The sequence below is a fragment of the Hylobates moloch genome, unplaced genomic scaffold (genome assembly GCF_009828535.3).
Source record: "Hylobates moloch isolate HMO894 unplaced genomic scaffold, HMol_V3 SCAFFOLD_10, whole genome shotgun sequence".
Classification (NCBI taxonomy): Eukaryota; Metazoa; Chordata; class Mammalia; order Primates; family Hylobatidae; genus Hylobates; species Hylobates moloch.
The window spans coordinates 93,789,770-93,811,914 of NW_026652285.1; the positions used below are offsets into that span (position 1 = coordinate 93,789,770).

At 53.8% G+C, this 22,145-nt stretch overlaps 1 protein-coding gene across 2 annotated transcripts in view; it reads left to right on the forward strand.

Moving 5' to 3' along the window:
• Window positions 1-940: 940 nt before the first annotated feature.
• Window positions 941-22,145, forward strand: part of DAB2IP (DAB2 interacting protein) — a 217,058-nt gene continuing 195,853 nt past the window's right edge. Inside the window, exon 1 of one of the 2 annotated variants that reach the window (XM_058446092.1) lies at window positions 941-1,095. In XM_058446092.1, the coding sequence (XP_058302075.1) occupies window positions 1,056-1,095 (40 nt within the window). In that variant the 5' untranslated portion in view covers window positions 941-1,055. The remainder of the gene's footprint in view (window positions 1,096-22,145) is intronic. The other variant, XM_058446091.1, reaches the window with a different exon arrangement.

Sequence of the window (22,145 nt, forward strand, 5' to 3'; positions counted from 1 at the left end):
TGTCATTCTCACAGACCCTCCTCCGGGCAGGCCTGGAGCCATCCCCAAAGGCCCTGTCCAACCCACTCCTGCCTCTCTCCCTGGCACCCCCGTCCCATCTCTCACCAGCCCTGGCATCATTCACTCTACTCCAACTACCTGGAACTTATTCGGGGGGCACTGAACGCCCCATGTACCCTTTCACCTTAGGGCTATTGCACAGGTCACTCCCTCCTTCTGTACCTGGCTAATTCCTGCTCATCCTTTAGGCCCCAGCTTATGTACCCATTCCTCCAGGAAGCCTTCCCTGACCACCTCTTCCATCCAGGTGAGGCGCCCCCTCTCTGTGTTCCTGCAGCTCTTGCACCACACACTGCACTGCAATGACCTGTTTTCCTGTGAGCTCCAAGAAGCCAGGCACTGTGCCTCACTCCCTGCTGCAAACTCAGCACCGGGCACGGTGTCTGGTGTGGACTAGATGCTCAAAAAATATTTAGTGACTAACTGAATGGATGGATGAGTCAATTTCTGCATCCCCCACACTGCGGGAAATGTCTGTAGAACAGATTTGAGTGGGAGGTTCCAGAAGGGCCTGGGAGAAGCCCCTGGGGTTTGGGCACTGGGGGTAAACAGAGCAGACCCCCCAACCCCTCCCCTGGGGGGCTGGGCTCCCTGCTTCCTGCAAACCCCCAGGGCCCCACAGCCGGCTTCCAGATGCTAAGCCCGTCTCAGCCTCACCTCTTAGCTTTTCCATCTGCACAGCCGGGCCAGATCCCCGCAGCCAGCATCACGGGCAGCCAGGCCAACCGTCCCGGCGTCTTCCTATTTTAGACATCTCGCTGCCTCAGTCCCTTCTAATGTTTCCAGCCAGGCTGCGGGGGGAGGAAAAAGAGGTTACTGCTACTTTAAATGTACTGTATGAAGGCGAGGGCTGGAAAGGGGCCTGCTTGCAGGAATACCCAGTCATCTAGTTGGAAAAGCCGCCAGATGGAATACAAAAGGAGGAACCCAGACGCTCATGGAGACAGCCTCGGTTCATAAATCAGGTGGGGCCAGGGGCTGGGGGCCCACGTGCCATGGAGCCCGACTCCCTCCTGGACCAAGACGACTCCTACGGTAAGACAGTGCCGGCAAAGTGCAGAGTTGGGGGTTTCAGCCTCTCTGCTCAACGGACTTTTCTCTGCTATAGGAATCTGAGTTGAAGTGGGGAGGCGGTCAGGCATCTGGGCACTGTCTGGTCTTGGGACCCATGGGTGGGCATGGGTGCCTTGGACTATGAGGCTCAGGGCTGGAGGGTCCCTGGAGCGGGCAGCACCTCAGACTCCAGGCATTGACAAGGTCCAGGGGAGAGAGAGAGAGTTTCTCAGCTGCTTCTGTTTTGCTCCTGGCCAAGAAGGAAAGGAAGGAAGTTTTGCAGCCCCCCTGCCTGTCTGCCTGCCTCGCTGTTCGCCAGGCCTGCCCTGTGCTGTGGGGAATTCAATTAGTGCGATCCTGCAGATAAATATAGATGGAAGAGGCAACAGGAACATACCTTGTAATTAAAGGCCAGGGCTCATGCTGAAAGCACTCCCCGTGTGACAGGGCCCCAGTGGCTGCCACCGGGGAGCTGCCCCCGTGCAGCTGCCTAGGTCACTGGAAGCCCTGCATGCGTTATTGGGGACAAGTTGCTTGGGACAGAGCCCATGCAGAGTCTGGAACAGGGATTTATAAGACTGGGAAGGGTTCCTTCGTGGCGGTTTCTGCAGGCCTGGGGCTCCAGGGATGCAGTAACTCAGCTCCTGCACTGCTCAGCCTGGCCAGAGAGCTCACCTTTGGCTGGGATGCCCCGCACCGCCTGGCTGTCTCTGGACAACCAAGCAGGGACGCAAGAGTGCAAGAGTGTGGCCGAGGGACTGAGGCTGGGCATGGGGGGGGTGGGGCAGCAGGTTTTAGGACTCACCAGGGAGAAGGCCTGTTGGCCTCGGAAGAGGTGGTAATTGCAGGGTGACCTCATCCCAGCTTGGGTCAGGTCAGCCTTCCAGGGGCTCAGGTCCTCCTGAGATCACAGTTCTACTAAGAAAACCAAGTTCTTGTTTCTCTGGACTTTCCCCCACTCCATCCAAGCCTGGCTGCCTGGCACAGATTCAAGGCCAAATTTCCTTCCTCCTGCAGGAGCTCAGCCCTTTCCAAGGAGAGGGGCCCTTTGCCACGTTTGGAGCTGCAGCCCTCAGGGAAGCTTGGCAAGGCCCAGCCCACAGACCTGGCATCTTTGGGCCCGGGGGCAGGGGGGAGTTGATGTATGCAGAGTGACCTCCATGTGCCAAGCCCTGTGTCAGGGTCAGGGGTGTGTAGGAATGAGGAACTCAGTCTTAACAAATAGTTGGTGCTTAGTGGATGGAAGGAGGAGGAGAATACAAAGGGAGGAGAGAGGGAAAAAAATAGGGAGAGCAGCCCTTGGCCTGGAAGAGTTCCCAGTCTGGAATGGGAGACAGACAAACGATCCCAGACTAAATTCAGAGTGATGCGGTCCCTGGGGAAGCCAGGGGCAGACAGCCTGAGGGTGTGGGACAGGCCTGCCTGCCTCCAGAGCTGTTCACTGGAAGCTTGGCATCGGGATGCGTATGGGCTCATTGGATGTCTGGATGCTCCCCTAGGGAGGGCACTGACCTTTGAAGAGGCAGGTGAGGGGGTGGGGAGGCCCAGCCCCAGCCAGGGATATCTCAGGAACCCACAGTCCTCACTTGCTGTCCTCCAGATTTGCTAGTAGCAGCCTCTGGGCTGGGCAAGGCTGGAAACTGAGGCTGCCTCCACCCTCATGGAAAGGCCCCATGCACAATCAGCTCCTTGTCCTGGCCTGTCACGAGGCCGGTTGCTGATCTCCTGGAAGCTGGCCAGGCAGGGAGGTAAGAGATTCAAGAGGAAGAGGAAAGGGACAGAGGGGGCCTTAGGAAAGGGGCGGGCAGGCATGGAGTGGAGCCCAGGCTCTCTCTGGGAGCAATCCCAGGCCCAGCTGGAGAGGGGTCGGCCTTTTCCAGCCAAGGTCTCCCACCCAGCCAGCCTCAGGGGTCCAGGGCTGAAGGAGGCCATCCTGGGTCAGGGCAGCACAGGAAAACTGCGGTCTCAGTGAGTCACTTCCCCAGTCTGAGCCCTGGTTCTATATTCATTCATTTAACACTTACTTTCAGGTTCTGGACTGGGCTTTGGGGTTCAAGAACAAATCAAACCTTGTGACATTCCTAGGCTAATCTGAGAGAGAGGCAGGTGCTCTGATGGGGGAAGTCAAGGCATGTGGAAGCCCTAACCCCATACTTGGAATCCAGAAAGGCTTCCTGGCAGAGGTGACTCCTCCACTGAAGAAGTCAATGATTCCCTCTATATTGGTCAGCTCAGGCTGCTATAACAAAATAGACAAGGTGACTCACACAACAAAGGTTTCAGAAACAGAAATTAAAACAGAAGGCTGGGCACAGTGGCTCATGCCTGAAATCCCAGCACTTTGGGAGGCTGAGGCAGGTGGATCACTTGAAGTCAGGAGTTTGAGGCCAGCCTGGCCAACATGGTGAAACCCCATCTCTACTAAAAATACAAAAAATTAGCCAGGTGTGGTGGTACATGCCTTTAATCCCAGCTACTCTGGAGACTGAGGCATAAGAACCACTTGAACTTGGGAGGCAGAAGCTACAGTGAGCCAAGATCATGCTGCTGCACTCCAGCCTGGGCGACAGAGAGCGAGACTACGTCTCAAAAATAATAATAACATTTTGCAGTGATGTGATCAAAGGTCACTGCAGCCTTGGACTCCTAGGCTCAAGGGATCCTTCTGTCTTAGACTCCTGAGTAGCTGTGATGACAGACGTATGCCACCACACCCCACTAATTAAAAAAAATTTTTTTATGGAGATGGAGTCTTGCTATGTTGCCCAGGCTGGTCTAGAACTCTTGGGCTCAAGCAATCCCAATGCCTCAGGGTCCCAAGTGCTGGGATTATAGGCGTGAGCCACAGCAATCAGCCCTTTCCTCTCTCTCTTCTTTTTTTTTTTTTTTTTTTGAGATGGGGTCTTACTCTGTCACCCAGGCTGGAGTGCAGTGGTGCAATCTCAGCTCAGTTGCAACCTCCACTTCCCAGGCTCAATCCATCCTCCCACCTCAGCCTCCCGAGTAGCTGGGACCACAGGTGCACACCACCATGCCCAGCTAATTTTTTGTATTTTTGGTAGAGACAGATTTTCACCATGTTGCCCAGGCTGGTCTCGAACTCCTGAGCTCAAGTGATCCACCTGCCTCAGCCTCCCAAAGTGCTGTGATCCTTTTGTCTCTTCTTATAAGGACACTAATCCTACTAGGGCCCCATCCTTATGACCTCATTTAACCTTAATTATTCCTTAGAGGCCCCATTTCCAAACAGAGCCACATTGGGAGCTCAATATATGACTTGAGGATGGGAGGGACACACATGTTCAGTCCACAACACCCTCCTTTTTTATTGAGACAGGGTCTCGCTCTGTCACCCGGGCTGGAGTGCAGTGGCATGATCACAGCTTACTGCAGCTTCGACCTCCTTGGTGTAAGCAATCCTCCTGCTTCAGCCTTCAGAGTAGCTGGACTATAGGTGTGCACTAGCATGCCTGGCTAATTTTTGTTTTTTTTTGTAGAGACAGGGTTTGCCCACGTTGCCCAGGCTGGTCTCAAACTCCTGGGCTCTCTCAGTCTGCCCACCTTGGCCTCCCAAAGTGCTAGGATTACAGGCATGAGCCACAGTGCCGGCCTGGCTTCTGGGACAGGCTGCTCTCGGGGTTTCCTCCAATTATCTCTGGCTGGCGCCTTCTCCTGGGGCTCTCTCTGGCTGCTCCCCACAGGGTCTCCTCTCTGCTCCTTCATGATTGAACTCTTCCTCCTTCACCCCTCACTCTCTCGCTTCCCGCCATCGGATCTGACCTTCCTCATGCCCCCAGGCTGTCTCCCCTCAGGGACTTTGAGCACCCTTCCTCTTTCTCTTCCCTGAGCTAACTCCTCCTCCTCCTCTTCCCAGTATCAACTGAAAAGTCACCTCCTCAGAGAAGCCCTCCTTAAACCATGTTCCCCCAATGCGTCACTCTCATAGCCCCTCTTTTCCTTTATGGATGTGTTCGTATGTGCACTACACATTATTGCATGCTGATGTATTTCACCTGCATCTCCTGTGAGTCTCTAAGCAATCTGGATCCCCAGAGCATAGTTCTCCACCTGTCAGGAGTAAGCATCCAACAAATGCTTGTTGAATGAGTGAGTGAACAAATGCAGCTGGTGCAGGCAAAGAGGCGAGGAAAGGCATTCCAGGGCAGAAGGAACAGCAGGTGCAAAGGCATGGAGACTGGTGATGCTTTGGAGCATTCTCTGATACTGACAATCTTGGTCAGGGGTTGGCAAGCTGAGCTCCTTTACGGGGCTCAGGAACACTGATGGGGATGGGGAAGGGTTGGGAGCTGCAAAGCTGGGGGTGAGGCTCTGGACACCTCTCCCTGCTTCAAGCTGAGCAAAGCGCCTTTCGTCTGGTGAGGATCCCAGCTCCGATAGCATCCATCAGGTGTTCAGAGGCTGAAAGGGTTCAGCCATGGCATGGTTCCACAGTCACTGGCACTGAAGTTCTGGAGGCCTAAGCCTCTTAGCAGGCAGAACTGAGCAGAGCCCTATTGGGTGGTCTGGCGGTAGGAGCCCCTTAGAGCAAGGCCAAGAAGGGCTCAGACACGGCTGCAGCGAGCAGCAGACACGGGCACAGAGGTTCCTTTTACAGGACAGTCAAAGGCAGGAAGGTGAGGAGAAGAGAGCTTGGAAACTCGGCACTAACCCCTGCAGAGCCCTTGTGACTGGCCTTACTTTCCCTAGGTGTAAATTGGGGTGACGGCCAGACAAGATGTGACTGTCCCCCTCTGGTGCCAGCTCCTTGGAGCTGTGTGAAAAATCCAGCTTAGAGAAGCATGTCCTTTCCATCTGCCTTGTGATTTCCAAAGAAGGGGGCAAGAGGGAGGCCTGTCAGTGGCCAGCATAAGAGAAAAAGCCCTGCCCTGCAAAATAGACTTTCTCCGGGTCCTCTTGGAGTCCTGCTGTTTCTCTACTTCATGGGTACCGTCCTCCCACCAGGACAGCTCCTGGGGCTTCCTCCGCCAGGGTGTGTTTTCATTGCCTGCTCACTGGCCTGACTCCCACATGAGACTATAAGGCCCTGAGGGCAGGAGCTGTATCTTGTCTGCCACTGGGTTCCCAGGGTGTTGCACAGCACTGGTCCTGAGAAGGTGCTCAATACATACTCAGTGGATGAATGAATGAATGAATAAGTGAGCGAGAGTGAGTGAATTAATGAGTGGCATGAGCTGGATCCTGCCCTTAACTTGCTCTGCATCCTTAGGCATCCTCCCCGGCTCTGGACTTCTGGTTCCTTGGCTGTCGGCTGAGGGTGCTGGACCCCATGCCCCAAGAGAGCAGGCCTGCATCTCATCCCAGCTCTCTCTGTTATTGGGTGGCCTGGACCGAGTCCCTGCCCTGACTTAGCCTCAGCTTCCTCATCTGACAAATGGGCAGACTCAGCCCTGCCCTGCCTGTTTTCCAGGTGGTCTTGGAGCTCTGGAGGAGTAAGGAGGCAAGAGAGTGTGAGGCTGGACACCTGTTAGGGGAGTCTGTGACTCATACAGGAAGGAGTTGGGCTCAGACAGCCCGCTGGGATAAACCCTCCAGAAGGGGGTGGTTGCTTTGGATATCATGGAGGTGGAGCAGGCAGCTCAAAAGCTCAGAACTTTCCATTTCTTCCTGATGACAACCAGCATGGGCATCTACCCCAGGGTTGTTGGGAGATCTCAGCAGAGAAGCAGGTGGATGTGAGTTTGTAAACTTCCAAGTGCTACTGCTGTAATAACCAGTACCATTCGGTAAGCACCTACTCCATGCCAGGATCCAAAGACACTTTATCTGCACTGTCTTCTGTTTTGGTTTGTTTGTTTGTTTGTTTTTGAGATGGAGTTTTGCTCTTGTTGCCCAGGCTGGAGTGCAATGGCACAATTTCGGTTCACTGCAACCTCTGCCCCCTGGGTTTAAGCGATTCTCCTGCCTCAGCCTCCCAAGTAGCTGGGATTACAGGCATGCACCACCAAGCCCAGGTAATTTTGAATTTTTTGGCAGAGGCGGGGTTTCTCTATGTTGGTCAGGCTAGTCTCAAACTCCCAACCTCAGGCGATCCAACTGCCTTGGCCTCCCAAAGTGCTAGGATTACAGACATGAGCCACCGTGCCCAGCAATTTTTTGTTTTGTTTTTTGTTTTTTGAGATAGAGTCTCGCTCTGTTGCCCAGTATAGAGTACAGTGGCACGATCTTGGCTCACTGCAACCTCCACTTCCTGGGTTCAAGCAATTCTCCTGCCTCAGCCTCCTGAGTAGCTGGGACTACAGGCATGCAACACCATGCCCAGCTAATTTTTCTATTTTTGTAGAGATGGGGTTTTGCCATGTGAGCCAGGCTGGTCTCAAACTCCTGACCTCAGGTGATCTGCCCACCTCAGCCTCCCAAAGTGCTGGGATTCAGGTGTGAGCCACCGCATCTGGCGTACATTGTCTTCTGAATCCTTGCAATACACCTGATGGGTTGCAGTTAGCCTCATTTTCCAGATGAGAAAATTGAGGGCCAGGGAGGTTACATGACTGGCCCTGATCACACGGTGAGTGCACTGATTCGAACCCAGCTTGCTCCAGCTACAAAGCCTGATGTCTTTATTTTGCTGCAGTCCCGAGAGCCATTGTGTGCCAAAGCTGCCACCTGGAGGCCCCTCCCTGTGCCCGTGGAAAATCCTCTCTCCCGGGGAGCGTTCACTGAAGCAGCTCAGAGATGTGGCAGGAGCCATGTCAGCTCAGTTGGCCAAGGCGAGAGGCAGACTCAGCTGTGGGACAGGGATGGTCTAAAGAGAGGACAATTTGAGGCCAAAATAGCCTGATGTCATCAGGGGGCCTGATATCATGACTCCCTGGGCCTTCCTTTGAGAGGCAGAGGGATTAGCTTCAACTGGTGACAGATAGATAATAATTGTAAAAAATAACAGCTATGTGTCCAGCCACTGGCCTCCCATTCATCATCTCGCTTCCCCTGCTTAGGCCTGCCCTCCCTCTGAGGCCTCCTCCTGGCTCTGCCACTCGGCTCACTCAACAGGTGCCAGCCAAAGACCTGGGCTCTTGTCAAGCCTCCGTTTCCCCATCTGTGAAACTGACACCAGCCTAGCCTGCCTGGAATGGGGAAGGGATGCCAGAATCTAGATTCCTTCCATGTTGTTCGAGGGCTCTGTCCTAGACCAGGCTGCCTGGGCCTCAGAAAAATTAAGGAAGAGAAGCCACATTCATACCTGGAGCCCTTCTATAAGGGAAATAATTAGGCCAAGGAGGCAGAGCTGGGGTCCTATTTATGAGCATTTACTGTGTGCCTGGCTCCCTGCTAAATATTCTCCATTGACTCCTCACAGAGGAAGGAACAACCCCACAGCTCAGATGAGACAATCAAGGCTTAGAAGGGCCCTGCCACACAGCGAGTGAGGAACACTTGTGATTCAAACCCAGGACTCCCAGACTCCTGTGCGCTTTCTCCACTTTGGGCTGCTCCCACCACCTCCCTGGGTCTCCTGGCCCCCAATCCAGGGCCCTTTCCCATGCCCAGGGGGGCCTCAGTTCTGCTGGCCAGCCATGCGGGGGGCTTCTGAACTTGCCCAGCTGGGCAGGTGGATGAGGGGTAGAGCCACACGCCCCCTCCCCTTGCCCTGAGACTCTGGGAAGAGGCTCGATCAGGAAGAACAGACAATAAAGAACAAAGAGGCCAGCTCGGGAGGGGCTTAGGTCATTTCCACACACAAGCCTGAGCAGCTGGCCTCATAACAAGGTCAGGGGCTGAGGCTGCAGTTGGGGGTGGCTGGTGAGGAGGGAGCCCCTGTGCCTGGAGCAGGGCGGGGAAGAACCAGGATAAAGCTCAAGAGAGGAGTTGGTGTCCCCAGAGAGAGGGACAGGGAAAGGGAGGGAGCGCCTGTGTGCGTAGGACGCGGACATTTCACTTCCCATAGGCTCCTGGAGAGCCCCTCCTGAACTGCACTTAACACCCCCAGGCCTGTGCTTCTATCTGCTGCGCCTCCATGTGACCTGTGAGCCAGGCCAGTTGATTCTCAGAGCCTTGGAGGGATGGGGACAGCAGCAGCCACTGCGCAGGCTCCTCTCTTGTGAGGACTAAGTAGGATAGATCCTTCCTTCTTCTGTGGTCCTGGACAGCCACTGCCTCAGGCTGGCTCCTCCGCCACAGGACCTGGTGCAGAGTCGCAGATCTTTAAGTCAATCAGTAGCATGATCCGGGTCCCCTAAGCTTTCCTACCACCGAATGTGTTTCTCGGTATATTGTTCAATTCCCATTTTACAGAGGAAGAAACTGACACGCTCGCTTGACTATTGGTCCTTCAGGTAATGGGGCCTGACTCATGCTCGGGTTGCTGGATGGCTGCCGCAGCCCTCCTTATTCCAAAGAGGCAGGTGGACCCCACACATCAGGTCCAGTGTGTCCCCAGCTTCCCCTCACTGGCCTCCCAAGGCTGACAGCAGGATATCCAGAGTCCAGCCCTCTGCTCCCACTGTCTAGTCCATTCCTTCTGCTGGGTGGATACGCCCTGGGCTGCTGAGCCCACCCTGGGCCTTCCAAAGCCAGAGCTGTGGTGCTCCCAGCTGGGATTCCTCCCAAGGTCTCACCTCTGGAAGCCCAGGGAGGCTGGAACAGATAGCAAGTGGCTAAGGTGTAGGGAGACCCAAAGGGAAGGGTCTCTTGAGGTCCTCCTGTCCATTACCTGTCAATCATGGGAAGATGGAGGTCAGAGAAGATGAAACCAGGCCCACTTACAGTCCATGCTACCTCCTAAGAGGTCCAGAGATCCAGCCCGACTCTCCATCTCCAGCCCCCACTTCAGGCCAGACCTCATCTTGGACACCTGCACAGCTGTCTTGCCACTTCCTGGGGCCTCTCCATCTCTACCTGTCCCCCCAACTCATCCTTCGTGCACAGCCAGAAGGGGCCACTCATAGGCATTCAAAAAACTTCACAGGGCCCACCGCTGCAGCAGAATAAAATCCAAACTAATTAACAGAGCTTAAGGCAGTTCATGGTCTGACCCTGCAGATACACTTCTGCTCTCATCTCCAAGCCACACCCCACTTTCTTGCCACTGCCATCATCATGAATTAATTTCTGCCTTGAATATGCCTCTCTCTCTCCCTCACCTTTGCACTTGCTGTTACCCCTGCCTGAAACACTCTTTCATCTCAGCCTTCCCTACTGCCCCTCCAACCTGGTCAATCCTGCCCATCCTGAAGTCTCAGCTCAGGTCACCTCCTCCAGGAAGCCTTCCCTGACTAGCTTGTTTGGGCTGCCTAGGCTCCCTGGGCTTTCTGCTATCCCACTGCACTTTGATGAGTAAAGTCCATTTGCTTTACTGCTTGTCCCCATCTCTGGGCTGTGAGCTGCTTGGTGAGCCACAGTGAAAACTTGGAGGAGAGGCTGCGTGGGTAAAGAAAGGAGTCAGGATAACCCTGATCTCTGGCCTGTGTGGCAGGAGATGTTGGTGTCCACACTGACAGGGGGACCTGGGTGGAAGGGCAGATTCTGGGGGGGAAGGGGGAACAATGTTCTGGGCTTGCTGTATCTGAAGGGCCTGCAGGGCCATCCAGTGGCTATCTCTAGAGAAGTTGGTGACGGTCACCTTTGAGAGAGGCCTGGATTCCGGAGGGGAGGGAGGGGAGCTGCTGGGGCCTTCCCAGCGTGTGTCAGAACCACTCCCTTTCCCAGGCTTGCAGAAGCCCTCACTCAACTGCCCAACCAGGGTCCTGTCACCTCCCCCAGGAAGCCAGCCTGGCCCTGACAAAGCAGTGCTCTGTTCTCCCCCTTGACCATCACTCGCCTCTGGTCTGAGGACATCTCTCAGGTTCTGCCTTAGAACTCTTCAAGGTGGGAGCCACATCCCTCCATGTCTTGTAGACTCCGCGTCGCCCACCACAGGGACAGACACAGAGAAGAAGCTGCATGGACAAGGAGCCCTGTCCCCTCCCCTGGACAGAGCCCCAACCAGTGGGATTCTGAGGGGAAGAAAACACAGGCCCCGAGGAGCTTTGGGTCAGATTGTCTCGGGAGAGCGGGGGAAGAGGCGGGTGGAGGGGGGTGGATTTCTGTCCAATCTGGAAGCCTGTGCTGGATGGCCGGATCACCAGCACCCCAGGCTCGAAGCGTTTCAGCCGGTGACCTACATTCCCAGGGCGCCTCTGTATGTGCGCACACGGGCAGGCGTGCGTGAGTGCAGGAGCTCCACGGTGCGCTGCCAGTGGGCCTCTGTCTCGGCAGGCTGTCTCCTCAGGAGCCCGTGAGTGAGCACGTGAGGGCGTGGGGGGCCCACACTCCCGCTCTGGGGTTCCACAGACTGCACCAGAAAGAGCTGGTCTGTGCCCCCAGAAAAGGCAGGGCCAGGGACTGCAGGGACTGACATGGTTGGGGGTGTCTGTTTCACCCGCAGCCCTGCCCAAGACCCTCTCTCTCTCCTCCCATGCTCTCTCTGTGACAAATGGCCTCACACCGCTCTTTGCTAATGGTGGGGTGTTAGGCATGGAAAATAGAGGGCACAGCTCTTAGATGGCGGTGGAGGGCGGGGACCTCAAACCACAGCCTGAGGCAGCCAGATGGCAGCCAGAGGTCAGTAGCGTGGGTGGCTCAGCAGAGGGAGCAGACACCAGGCTCTAGGCCTTGCAGCCCGAGGTCAGGGCGTCACTCAGGGGTCCTTGGGGGCTGTCCCGGGTCAGGATTCTCCTGCCTCCAGGCGGGGGTACAGGTGGAGACCTCTCCCTCCTGGGAAGGCCTGTCCTTGACTGAGAAGCTAAGCTGACTCTATGGTCCTGAAGCCAGGGCATCAGGGAATCTGGGGAGTGGGTGCTCTGCTTGGAGGCCCTTTAGTCTCTCCTTTGCCAGTTCTGTGGTGGGTGGGGTAGGAGTGGCTGTCCCCCAAATCCTTCTGAGCCTCTTCTTTCAGACTTGGTCCCTGACAGCAGGGAGGGGATGGGCAGTCCTTTCAGAGACTCTCTCTGGGTCTATCTCTGTCTCTTTCTGTCTCTCTATCTCTGTTTCTATCTCTCTCAGTCTTTCTGTCTCAGTCATCTCTATATATCTCTCTCTGTATCTCTGCCTCTCTGTCTCTCTCTTTCTCCCTCCTGCTGGGCTCCCCCTGGTCCCCCCTTCCCTCCTCTCCCCCTAGTGACTCCTGCAAAGCTCCCTGTCCCCAGCAGAAGGGGGAACACAGACTTGGCCGAGGGCCTACTGTGCCCGGCAGCAAGAGAGAAGTGAGACTCAAGCCCCCGACAGCTTCTCCGGGGCCCTTTGAAGCCCCAGGGGATTTTTGCTTCAGTTCTCCTCTCCCTCCGTCAATTCCCCAGCTGAGGCCAACCTTGCTCCCTGGGATCTGCACCTCCTGCCCACCCTCCTGCCTGTATGAGGACCCCCCCCCCATCGACCTCCCTTGCTGGCCCTTTCTCTGGCCCTGCAATGAGCCCAAGTCTCTCCCATCCCATCCTCACTGCCTCATCCTCTCTGGCCTATGTCCTTCTTTTTCTTGAGAAGAAGTCTTGCTCTGTCGCCCGGGCTGTAGTGCAAAGGCACAATCTTGGCTCACTGCAACCTCATCCTCCCAGGTTCAAGCTATTCTCCTGCCTCAGCCTCCTGAGTAGCTGGGATTACCAGCCCATGTCCTTCTGATCTCTGCTTCCCCACTGGCATTGTGCAACTCAACACCACTCCCTGCCCCAAAGCTGCTCTGACCGGGCCCACCAATGGAATACCAACTGCAGAATCCAGGGCTTTCTGTTAGGGCACCATCTTACCAGTCCCCTCGGCTGAGGGTCTGGTGGGGGGTAGGTCAGGGCAGGGTCCCTGGAGCCCCGCACCATCAGATCTCTGCCCCTTACCAGGGGAAATGATGTAACGTCTCTGAATCTCAGTTTTCCCACCTGTGAGATGGGATGGTTACCCTGGTACTCCTGTCACAGGTTATTGAGAGGAGTAACAGTGTTCATGCTTATTTTAAAAATTCTGAGAACTGATCTAGCAGAGAATGAGGCTTCAGTTGATCTTGGCTGTTGTTGTAATCATTTGTGTTTGCCATTGCTTGAATCTCTCTCCTACCCCCCCACCCTGAGGACCCCACAGTCTCCTCTCCTGGGTTTCCTCTCGCCTCTGTCTTCATCCCTTCTCGGTCTTTCCTGCAGGCTCCCAGCTAAGCCACCAGGTGCCCAGGCTAGGCCCTCTGCAGTCCCCACCGTCCCTCCTCACATCTATGTGTCCTCACACCCCTGCCCACTGCAGGACCAAGTCCACCTCTGCCACCCGCACCTTTGCCAGCCCCTACCTGGACCTTCTGCCTTGCCGGTACCACCCAGACCAGGGGACCTCCCTAACATAGGCTCAATACCCTCCTCCTCTGTGCCCCTGACCAGTTCTGCTCAGGGCTCTGGGGGCAGCCCTGTCACATCTTATGGCCTTGTTCATCAATCTGTCAGTCCACGTGCCTGTGTCTGCCACACATCTTGGAGCTTCATCTCTGTGGCCCCGGCACTTTCTGCTGCATATTTGTTGAATGAATAATGAATGAACGAATGACTTGATGCAAATCAAAGTACTTTGCAACCTATGAAGCGCTCCTCCAATCAATGCAACACACAGTGGGGTATTAAGGAGCACTCAAAGCCTCCCGCAGGACTTGGCCTCACCTTGCCTACTGCACCTGGGTCGGGGGAAGGAGACCTGAATCTTCCAGAAAGTTCTAATCCTTGATTTGCCTCAGGATCATTCTGGGTAGGAACGATGCCCAGCCTCACCCTAGAGATTTGGATTCAGTTTAGTGTAAAGGAGGCCTGGGTAATGGAATGTCTAAACTCCTCCTCCTTTTTCCCCTCCTCCCCTGCCCCACCAGGTGACTCTAAGGGGCAGCTGCTGGAATTAGAGGAGGAGCGTTGGAGGCCTGGTCTTTGCTCCCTGCCCAGGTTCACTTCTTTTAATTTGTGCCTTCTCTGTGCTAGCTCCATGCTGGGTGCTAGAGGGGAAGCACGCACCCAGGGAAGCATGAGGCTGGGTCTCTGCTTTAGGGAATAGCTTAGAACAGGCACTAAAGGCTCCAGTGACATCCCGAGGTGGAGAGGCCTCTGGGGGTAGGTGGGAAGGAGAAGATGCTGACCTTAAAGATAACCGGAGACCTAAGGCCAGGTACAGTGGCTCGCACCTGCTATTCTAGCACTTTTGAGAGGCCAAAGGAGGAGGATCGCCTGAGGCTAGGAGACCAGCCTGGGCAACACAGGGAGAGCCCATCTCTAAAAACAAAGCAAAACAAAACACCAGAGTTTGGCCTGGTGGATGGAGGTAGTGAACAGGCAGAGGGAACCACAGGGGAAAGGCCTGGAGTTGAGAACTACAGAGTAGCCCATCTAAGAACTATTTTTTTTTTTTTTTTTGAGATAGAGTCTCACTCTGTCATCCAGGCTGGAGTCCAGTGGTGCGATCTCAGCTCACTGCAAGCTCTGCCTCTTGGGTTCACGCCATTCTCCTGCCTCAGCCTCCCGAGTAGCTGGGACTACAGGCACCCACGACCACGCCCAGCTAATTTTTTTGTATTTTTAGTAGAGACAGGGTTTCACTGTGTTAGCCAGGATGGTCTCAATCTCCTGACCTCGTGATCCACCCACCTTGGCCTCCCAAAGTGCTGGGATTACAGGCGTGAGCCACCGCGCCTGGCCGCCCATCTAAGAACTTTGAGTGATTCAGTGAGGCTGCACTCCAAAATCCAGGTGGGCAGGCCTGGAGAGGTCGGCTGGGCTGGGGTAGCGGCCTCAAATGCCGAGATCAGGAGATTGGGCTTTATCTTGCACCGGGAGGAGCCATGAATAGTTTTAGGCAGGGGAGGAACAGGGTTGTACTGGGTCTCCCTGGAATTCCTAAGACCCAAACCACCCCTGAGCCAGCTCAGGTGAGGCTGGGTGGCTGCCCACCTCTGGGAGCTCACAATCCCAGCAGGAGAAGCCTAGCCCAAGGAGGGAGGCCAAGAAGACCCAGAGCCAAGGGGGCAGTGGGGTTCCTGGACTGGCTACCCCCCCAGACCTGCTCAGCCTCCAGTTCCCTATTTAGTGGCATTAAAGGTCTCCATCCCCCAATGTCCTTGGCAGCCCAGTGCACACTCAACTTGTGGAGGAGCAGGAGGAGGGCAGCTCTGACTATCTTCCTTGCACCTTGCACCTTCAGGAGGGGAGCCAGCCAGACTCTTAGGGAACAAGAGAAAGGGAAGGGAAGGTGCATGAGCATTTTGTGCCAGAGCTCCTAGAACTCTGGCTGGAAAACATAGCCCCATTTTACAGGGGAGGAAACTGAGGCACACAGAGATTTGTGATTTGCCCCTGGTTGTACTACCAGGAAGTGGCAGAGTCAGGACTTGAACTCTGGTCCTGCTGGCTTCAAAGCTCGCGTGCTTCCCACTGTGTGCATCCCTGCTCTGAGTCTGCACTGAGCAGCCCACGTGCCTAATCCTGCTCCAGGGAGAGGCAGGAGAGGCTGTGTGAGCGCTACAAGGAGCCTGGGGTCTCTGCTCACCTCAGCAGTCCCAGTAGAGTAGGCAGGAACCATGGGAGAGATTTGAGCAGGGGAGGGACAGGTCCAAAGCTGCAGCCAGAAATCGCCTGTGCTCCAGCCCTGTCCCCAGCCCCTCAGTGCCAACTCCCCATCCTTCAGCTGACCCCGGGCTCATTAAGTGCTAGGAAACTCCACCAGCAGCGGGTGCAGGGCTGAGGGCCAAGCTGCCGGTTGGAACAAAAGAGCTTGTGTTGGGGATAGGACCTCCCCCTCCCTCACCACGGTTGGGGGCCGTGGGGGGAAGTGAGGACAGTCATCTGGGGCCAAGAGGGGCTGCAGGGCTGGGGAAGGGGCTTGTCAGAGCCAGGATTCAGATAGAAAGGGCTGAAAGGGGGTTGGAAGCTAATCTGCCTGAGCGTCTCAGCACAAACGGGCCATTTTCAGAGCGCCCAGAAATCAAAACATCCCAGCTGGGGGAGAGCAAGCTTTGAACTTTTCCTGACTCGCGGTCCTGGAGGTGAAGAGGTCAGGGACTGACTTGAGGTGGGGGCCAGGCCAGGGTGGGATGAGCAGCCGGCAGCCCAAAGCCCCCTTCTTCTGTCCCCATGCTGAGTCTCAGAGGGAACCAGGGCTGCTCGGAGCATTCAGAGGAAGGTGCGGGCTGTGGGGGGTGAGAAGGAAGGGAAGCCCCATTTTCACTGTCTCCTCACCCCCAACTGTGAGCAGCCAGGTGCGCCTCTACATTGCAGGTCTGGCCCCACATCCCCTGCTGCAAACCTCCACTGGCGCCCCCATGACCCTAAGGATCTGTTCCCAGCTCTGGAACAGGCTCTCCCGACACCTGGCCACCGGCACCCTGGGCAGCTTCCCTTGTCCCACTCCTGATAGCCCCCCAATGACCACTTTATGCCTCAGCCAAATCTAGCTGTTGACAGCTCCTCAAACGCTTGGGCTGGCTAAGCCTCTACAGTTTCCATGACTCTCTTCTGAGCCAGAAACACCTGCCTCCTCCCTACGTGCATTCATTCCCGCCCCCGAAACGGGACAAACTCCGACTCACGTGCTAGTGCCCTTTTGCTCACCACTGCCTCCAGAAGCCTTCCCAGCCCCTGTGAATGAGTTCTTAGTGCAATGGTGGCCACAGTCACTGCGAGATGCAGCTGTCTCCAAGTGAAGGCTCTGCCCTGGGGGCAGCCCTCATGTTTGTCTCATTCCCCTGTAGCCTTAGGCTTGGGACAGAAAGCTTGAGACCAGTAACCAGCGAGCATTTGTTGAAAGAAGGAGAAGGGGAAGGAGAAGGAGCCATGAAAACAGAACAAAACAAAACATATTTTTAGAAAAGGGAGAAGCTGGTCGGCCGCGGTGGCTCACCCCTTAATCCCAACACTTTGGGAGGCCAAGGTGGGTGGATCACTTGAGGTCAGCAGTTCAAAACCAGGCTGGCCAACATGGCAAAACCCCGTCTTTACACAAAATACAAAAAAATTAGTCGAGCATGGTGGCAGGCGTCTGTTGTGTCCCAGCGACTTGGGAGGCTGAGGCAAGAGAATTGCTTGAACCTGAGAAGTGGTGAGCTGAGATCACACCACTGCACTCCAGGCTGGGCAACTGAGTGAGGTTCTGTTTAAAAAATAAAAAAGAAAAGGGAGAGGCCAAGAAAGAGAAAACAAATGGGTAACAGGGGTAGGGGAGTAGCCAGCTCTTTTGGCCGCTGAGGAACACAGAACAGACAGACTGCACACCCTGAGCATCAGAGCAGATACTGTTTCTTTGTGGCGAGACCCCTGGACAGCTCAGTGCCCCAGAGGCAGCGTCCTGGGCACAGGCTGGCTTTGCTGGCAGGCCCCTCTGCAGTTTAGCCAGCAAGAAAGAACAGCTGTTGGGGGGATGTCTGGGGGGTCCCAGGTGGGCATTTAGCTGCCCACATAGCACTTCAGGCATCACCTGCCATCCGTGGATCCCAGATTCCTGTCTCTAAGAGCCCCAAGAGACTATAGGCTCTGTCTAGACCAGTGGTTCTCCCGTCTGTCCAAGGAGAAGCTCAGAAATTGGCATGTAGGAGACACTTCCTTCCTTGAACCCAGCTTGGACTAGAGCAGCTCACCAGCATCTGATACAATACAAACATTGACGCCGGGCGTGGTGGCTCATGCCTGTAATCCCAGCACTTTGGGAGGCTGAGGCGGGCAGATCACAAGTTCAAGAGTTTGAGACCAGCCTGGCCAACATGGTGAAACCCCGTCTCTACTAAAAATACAAAAAATAGCCAGGCGTGGTGGTGCGCACCTGTAATCCCAGCTACTCGGGAGGCTGAGGCAGGAGAATCACTTGAACCTGGTCCCACGGAGGTTGCAGTGAGCTGAGATCGTGCCATTGCACTCCAGCTTGGGCGACAGAGTGAGACTCTGTTTCAAAATAAATAAATAAGTAAAAACTTTTTTGAGATAGATTACAGGCATGAGCCACCACGCCCAGCCTCAAAATAATAATAATAATCATAATAATAATACAAATGTTGGGCTTGCCCGAAAATTTTCATTTAAGTGATGGTTCTGGATCACTTGAGCCCAGGAATTTGAGGCGGCAGTGAATTATAATGTGATCGCGCCACTGCACTCTAGACAGGGCAACAGAGCAAGACCCTGTCTGTAAAAAAAAAAAAAATAAGTAAATAAAATGAGAGTTCCATGGCTCAAGTAGTTTAGAGAACACTGGTCTAACCTCTTCCCCTTGTCAAGACAAGGCCTAGGGACAAATAGGTTTCATCCCAAGTGCCCAGGGAGGACAGGGTGACAGGGCTACCTCTAGCTCCTGGCCCCTCCTGCTGGACCACACAGCCCTCTGTTGAAAGTATAAACATATGAGAGAATGATCAGGAATCTGAAAGTAGGTTTTGTTGGGTAACAGGGAATAGCAACAAAGGACACTTGGTTTCTGGGGCAAGGCGTGGGAAGTAGAGAAGAGCACCAAAGTGGGAAGCGGGGTGCAGAGTGGCTGGAGTGGGGTTTGTGGGAGGACAATCACTGTGCACTTAGTTAATTAATGATAGCTAGGCTGCTGCCAAAGCCATTCAAAAACACGTCATAAATTTCCCAGCGTTGGACAAGGCAGCACTAGGTTTATTTTTATTTATTTTTACTTGTTTTTAGAGGTGGGGTCTTTCTGCATTTCCCCAGCTGGAGTGCAGTAGCTATTCACAGGCACAATCCTAGCCAGCTGCAGCCTTCAACTCCTGGCCTCAAGCTGTCGTCCTGCCTCAGTCTGCTGAGTAGCTTGGACTACAGGCGTGTGCCACTGTGCCCAGCAGCACTAGGCTTAGAATCAGAATCTCAGGGTTCAAGTCCCAACTCCTCCATTTATCTACTCATTGCATTGACCTTGGCCAAATCAATGACATCTTGAGACTCAGTTTCTTCCCCAATAAAATGCGGCTAAGAACACCTCTGTCCCAGAATGGTGAGGGGTCAATGAGAGCACAGAGTTGAGGCTGAACAGTTCCTGGTGGGCTCAGGATTCTTCCTTGCATAGGAACTTGGGGAAGGTTCAAATCCCAGCTCTGTCCCTTACTAGATATGTGATTTGAGGCAAGTTTCTTAACCTCTATGCCTCAGTTTTCTCATCTGCAAAATGAGGATAATAGTAGCAACCACCTCCCTCATAGGATGTAATGAGTTGATACTGATTAAAGCACTTAGAACAGGGCTGCACGAGGGTTCATTATCATTATTTGGACTCTATTAATAACTGCAAAGATTAGGTCTTGCCAAGGAGAGATGGTAGAAACGGAATAAAAGAATGCACAAGATTGGCTGGGCGCGGTGGCTCATGCCTATAATCCCAGCACTTTGGGAGGCCAAGGTGGACAGATCGCTTTGAGCTCAGGAGTTCGAGACCAGCCAGGGCAGCAAGATCCCTGTCTCTACAAAAAAATACAAAAATTAACCAGGCATGTGGTGCATACCTGATGTCCCAGCTACTCAGGAAGCTGAGGCTGGAGGATTGCATGAGACCAGGAAGCAGAGGTTGCAGTGAGCTGAGATCGTGCCACTGGATTCCAGCCTGGGTGAGGGTTAGGGATTTAAAAACAAAATAGAATGGGTTAATGAATGAATGTAAGAAAAATTAGGGTTCTACCAGGAACCCTAGTTATGAATCTAACTTGACCCGATCCTAACCCATCAGTCTTCCAGTCATTCCTCTGGGCTGGGAGCCCACCCTGGCTCCCTGTCGCTGGGCCTCTCCCTGCATTTTTCTGCACACACATAGAGGGAGGATACCATTGCGCCCCTAGATGACTTTGGGTGATAAAGAAGTAACTTCAGCCTCCTTGAATTGAATCTTCTATCCAGAACGTGTAACAAACCTGGAAATTGGAATTGCCTTGAAGCTGATTATTCTGGGAGGGCAGCTCCTGGCATTAAAACTAAATTAGATCAAGGTACCTCTGTTATTAGCAAAATAATTCCCTATGATTACCGAACACAGCCATGAATCCTGATGGCAGATGACCTTCAGGTGACTTGCTTGAGACAAATAACTGTGCGAAAATCACAGGCTCATCGAATCGCTTCTCTGTAGCGTTGCAGTTGGGTAATTATGCTAATAGTTATAAGAAATCATCCTTTGTGGTCTGGGATTGGGAGGGCTTGAGATGGAAATGTGAGTGGCAGATATTACCTGCTTTGAGTTGGAGAGACTGGGCACCATGTTTGGGTCCAAAATGGGCCCCTTGCAGGGAGCTGGTTTGTCCCCTGTCTACAGGGGAGAAACCTGTTATGCAGCCTGAATTGCAGTGGCCTGGCACTTTGGGAGACTGAGGCAGGCAGATTACTTGAGCCCAGGAGTTCAAGACCAGCTTGGGCAACATAGCAAGACTCCCTTCTTTACAAAAAAAAATACCAAAATTAGCCAGGCAAGGTGGTGTATGCCTTCAGTCCCAGCTACTTGGGAGGCTGAGGTGGGAGGATCACTTGAGCCTGGGAGGTGGAGGCTATAGTGGGCCATGATTGTACCACTGCACTCCAACCTGTATGACAAAGTAAAAAAAAAAAAAAGAAAAGAAAATTGCAGTGGCCTCATTAAGCATCCCTTTTCAGATGATCTTAATACAGGAAATTGAATTTGTCCAAATTCCACTGTTGGGCATGGTAATTCCAAGAAGCAAGTTAAACTGTAAAAGCTCAGGACCTCTGAGTCAATTTGATTCAACAAACATGCCTCTGTGCCCACTGGGTGCCAGGCAGTGATCTAGGCACAGGCAGGGAGGGTGTCAGCATTCAAGGGTGTGTCTGATGGTTTCTTAACAGTCTCTTGTCCCCTCAGTAACCTGATGAAAGAGACAATATTGTGCCCATTTTAGAGACAAGGAGATGAAGGCTCAGAGAAGCGAACTGGTGCTACTGCTGCTAATCAGCGGAGATGACTACTTCCATCCACCCACAGGGAATCTAGATCTGGGAGACTTCCTGGAAGAGCGGATTTGGGAAAGTGCAGTGTAGGCAGAGGAAACAGCTTGAGGAAAAAACCCGGAGGCAGGGGATTAAAGTAGGGGTTCAAGAATGGGGTTGAGGCCAGGTGCAGTGGCTCATGCCTATAAATCCCAGCACTCTGGGAGGCTGAGGCGGGCAGATTGCTTGAGCCCAGGAGTTCAAGACCAGCCTGACCAACATGATGAAATCCTGACTCTACTGAAGAGACAAAAATTAGCCAGGCATAGTGGCACATGCCTGTAGTTCCAGCTACTTGGGAGGCTGAGGTGAGAGAATCACCTGAGCCTGGGAGGTTGAGGTTGCAGTGAGCCAAGATCTCATTATTGCACTCCAGTCTGAGCAATCAGAGTGAGATCCTATCTCAAAAAGAAAAAAAAAAAAAAAAGGAATGGGGTTGAGAGGGTAGCCGAAGGTCAAGAAACAGAGGGCCTCAAATGACCAATTGAGGGTTTGGACAATGGGGAGCCACCAGAGGTGGCTGAGTAAAGGAGGAGTAAGATGGAACCTGAGAATACCTGGGCAGGAGTGTGGGAGACCCACTGGTAGATAAGGCTGCTTGCAGGGAGGGGGCCAAAAGAGGATAAAAAAATGGATAGTTTTTTCAGTATAAGTGTGTCCCAAATATTGCATAGGATATACTTATACTAAAAAAATTCATTGTTTATATACAATTTACATTCACCTGGCATCTTGTATTTAATCTGGCAATCCTACCCCCATCTCCTCACATCAGTGCCCAGCTAGGTTCTCTGCCCATGATGATTTTCCCCTGTGGGCACACAGCCTGGTAAACTCCTATCCATGCATTGAAGCCCCGAACTCCTTACCACTGCTGTGGCAATAATTATCATGCACTACGGTGATTACTTTCTTAGGTAATTGTTTTACTATCTGTCCATCCCCTCAGCAGCAAACCTTACTTCTGGCTGCATAGGGAAAAAAAAGTCAAGACCGTGAGTCCTTCCATTTCCTGACCTCCTCCCCACCCCAAGTTGCTTCCAACTTCTGCTTCTGTCTCAAGAGGAGCCGGCCTCTCCACCCCTCCTGCGACCTTGCCTGATCCCTTGAGTACTG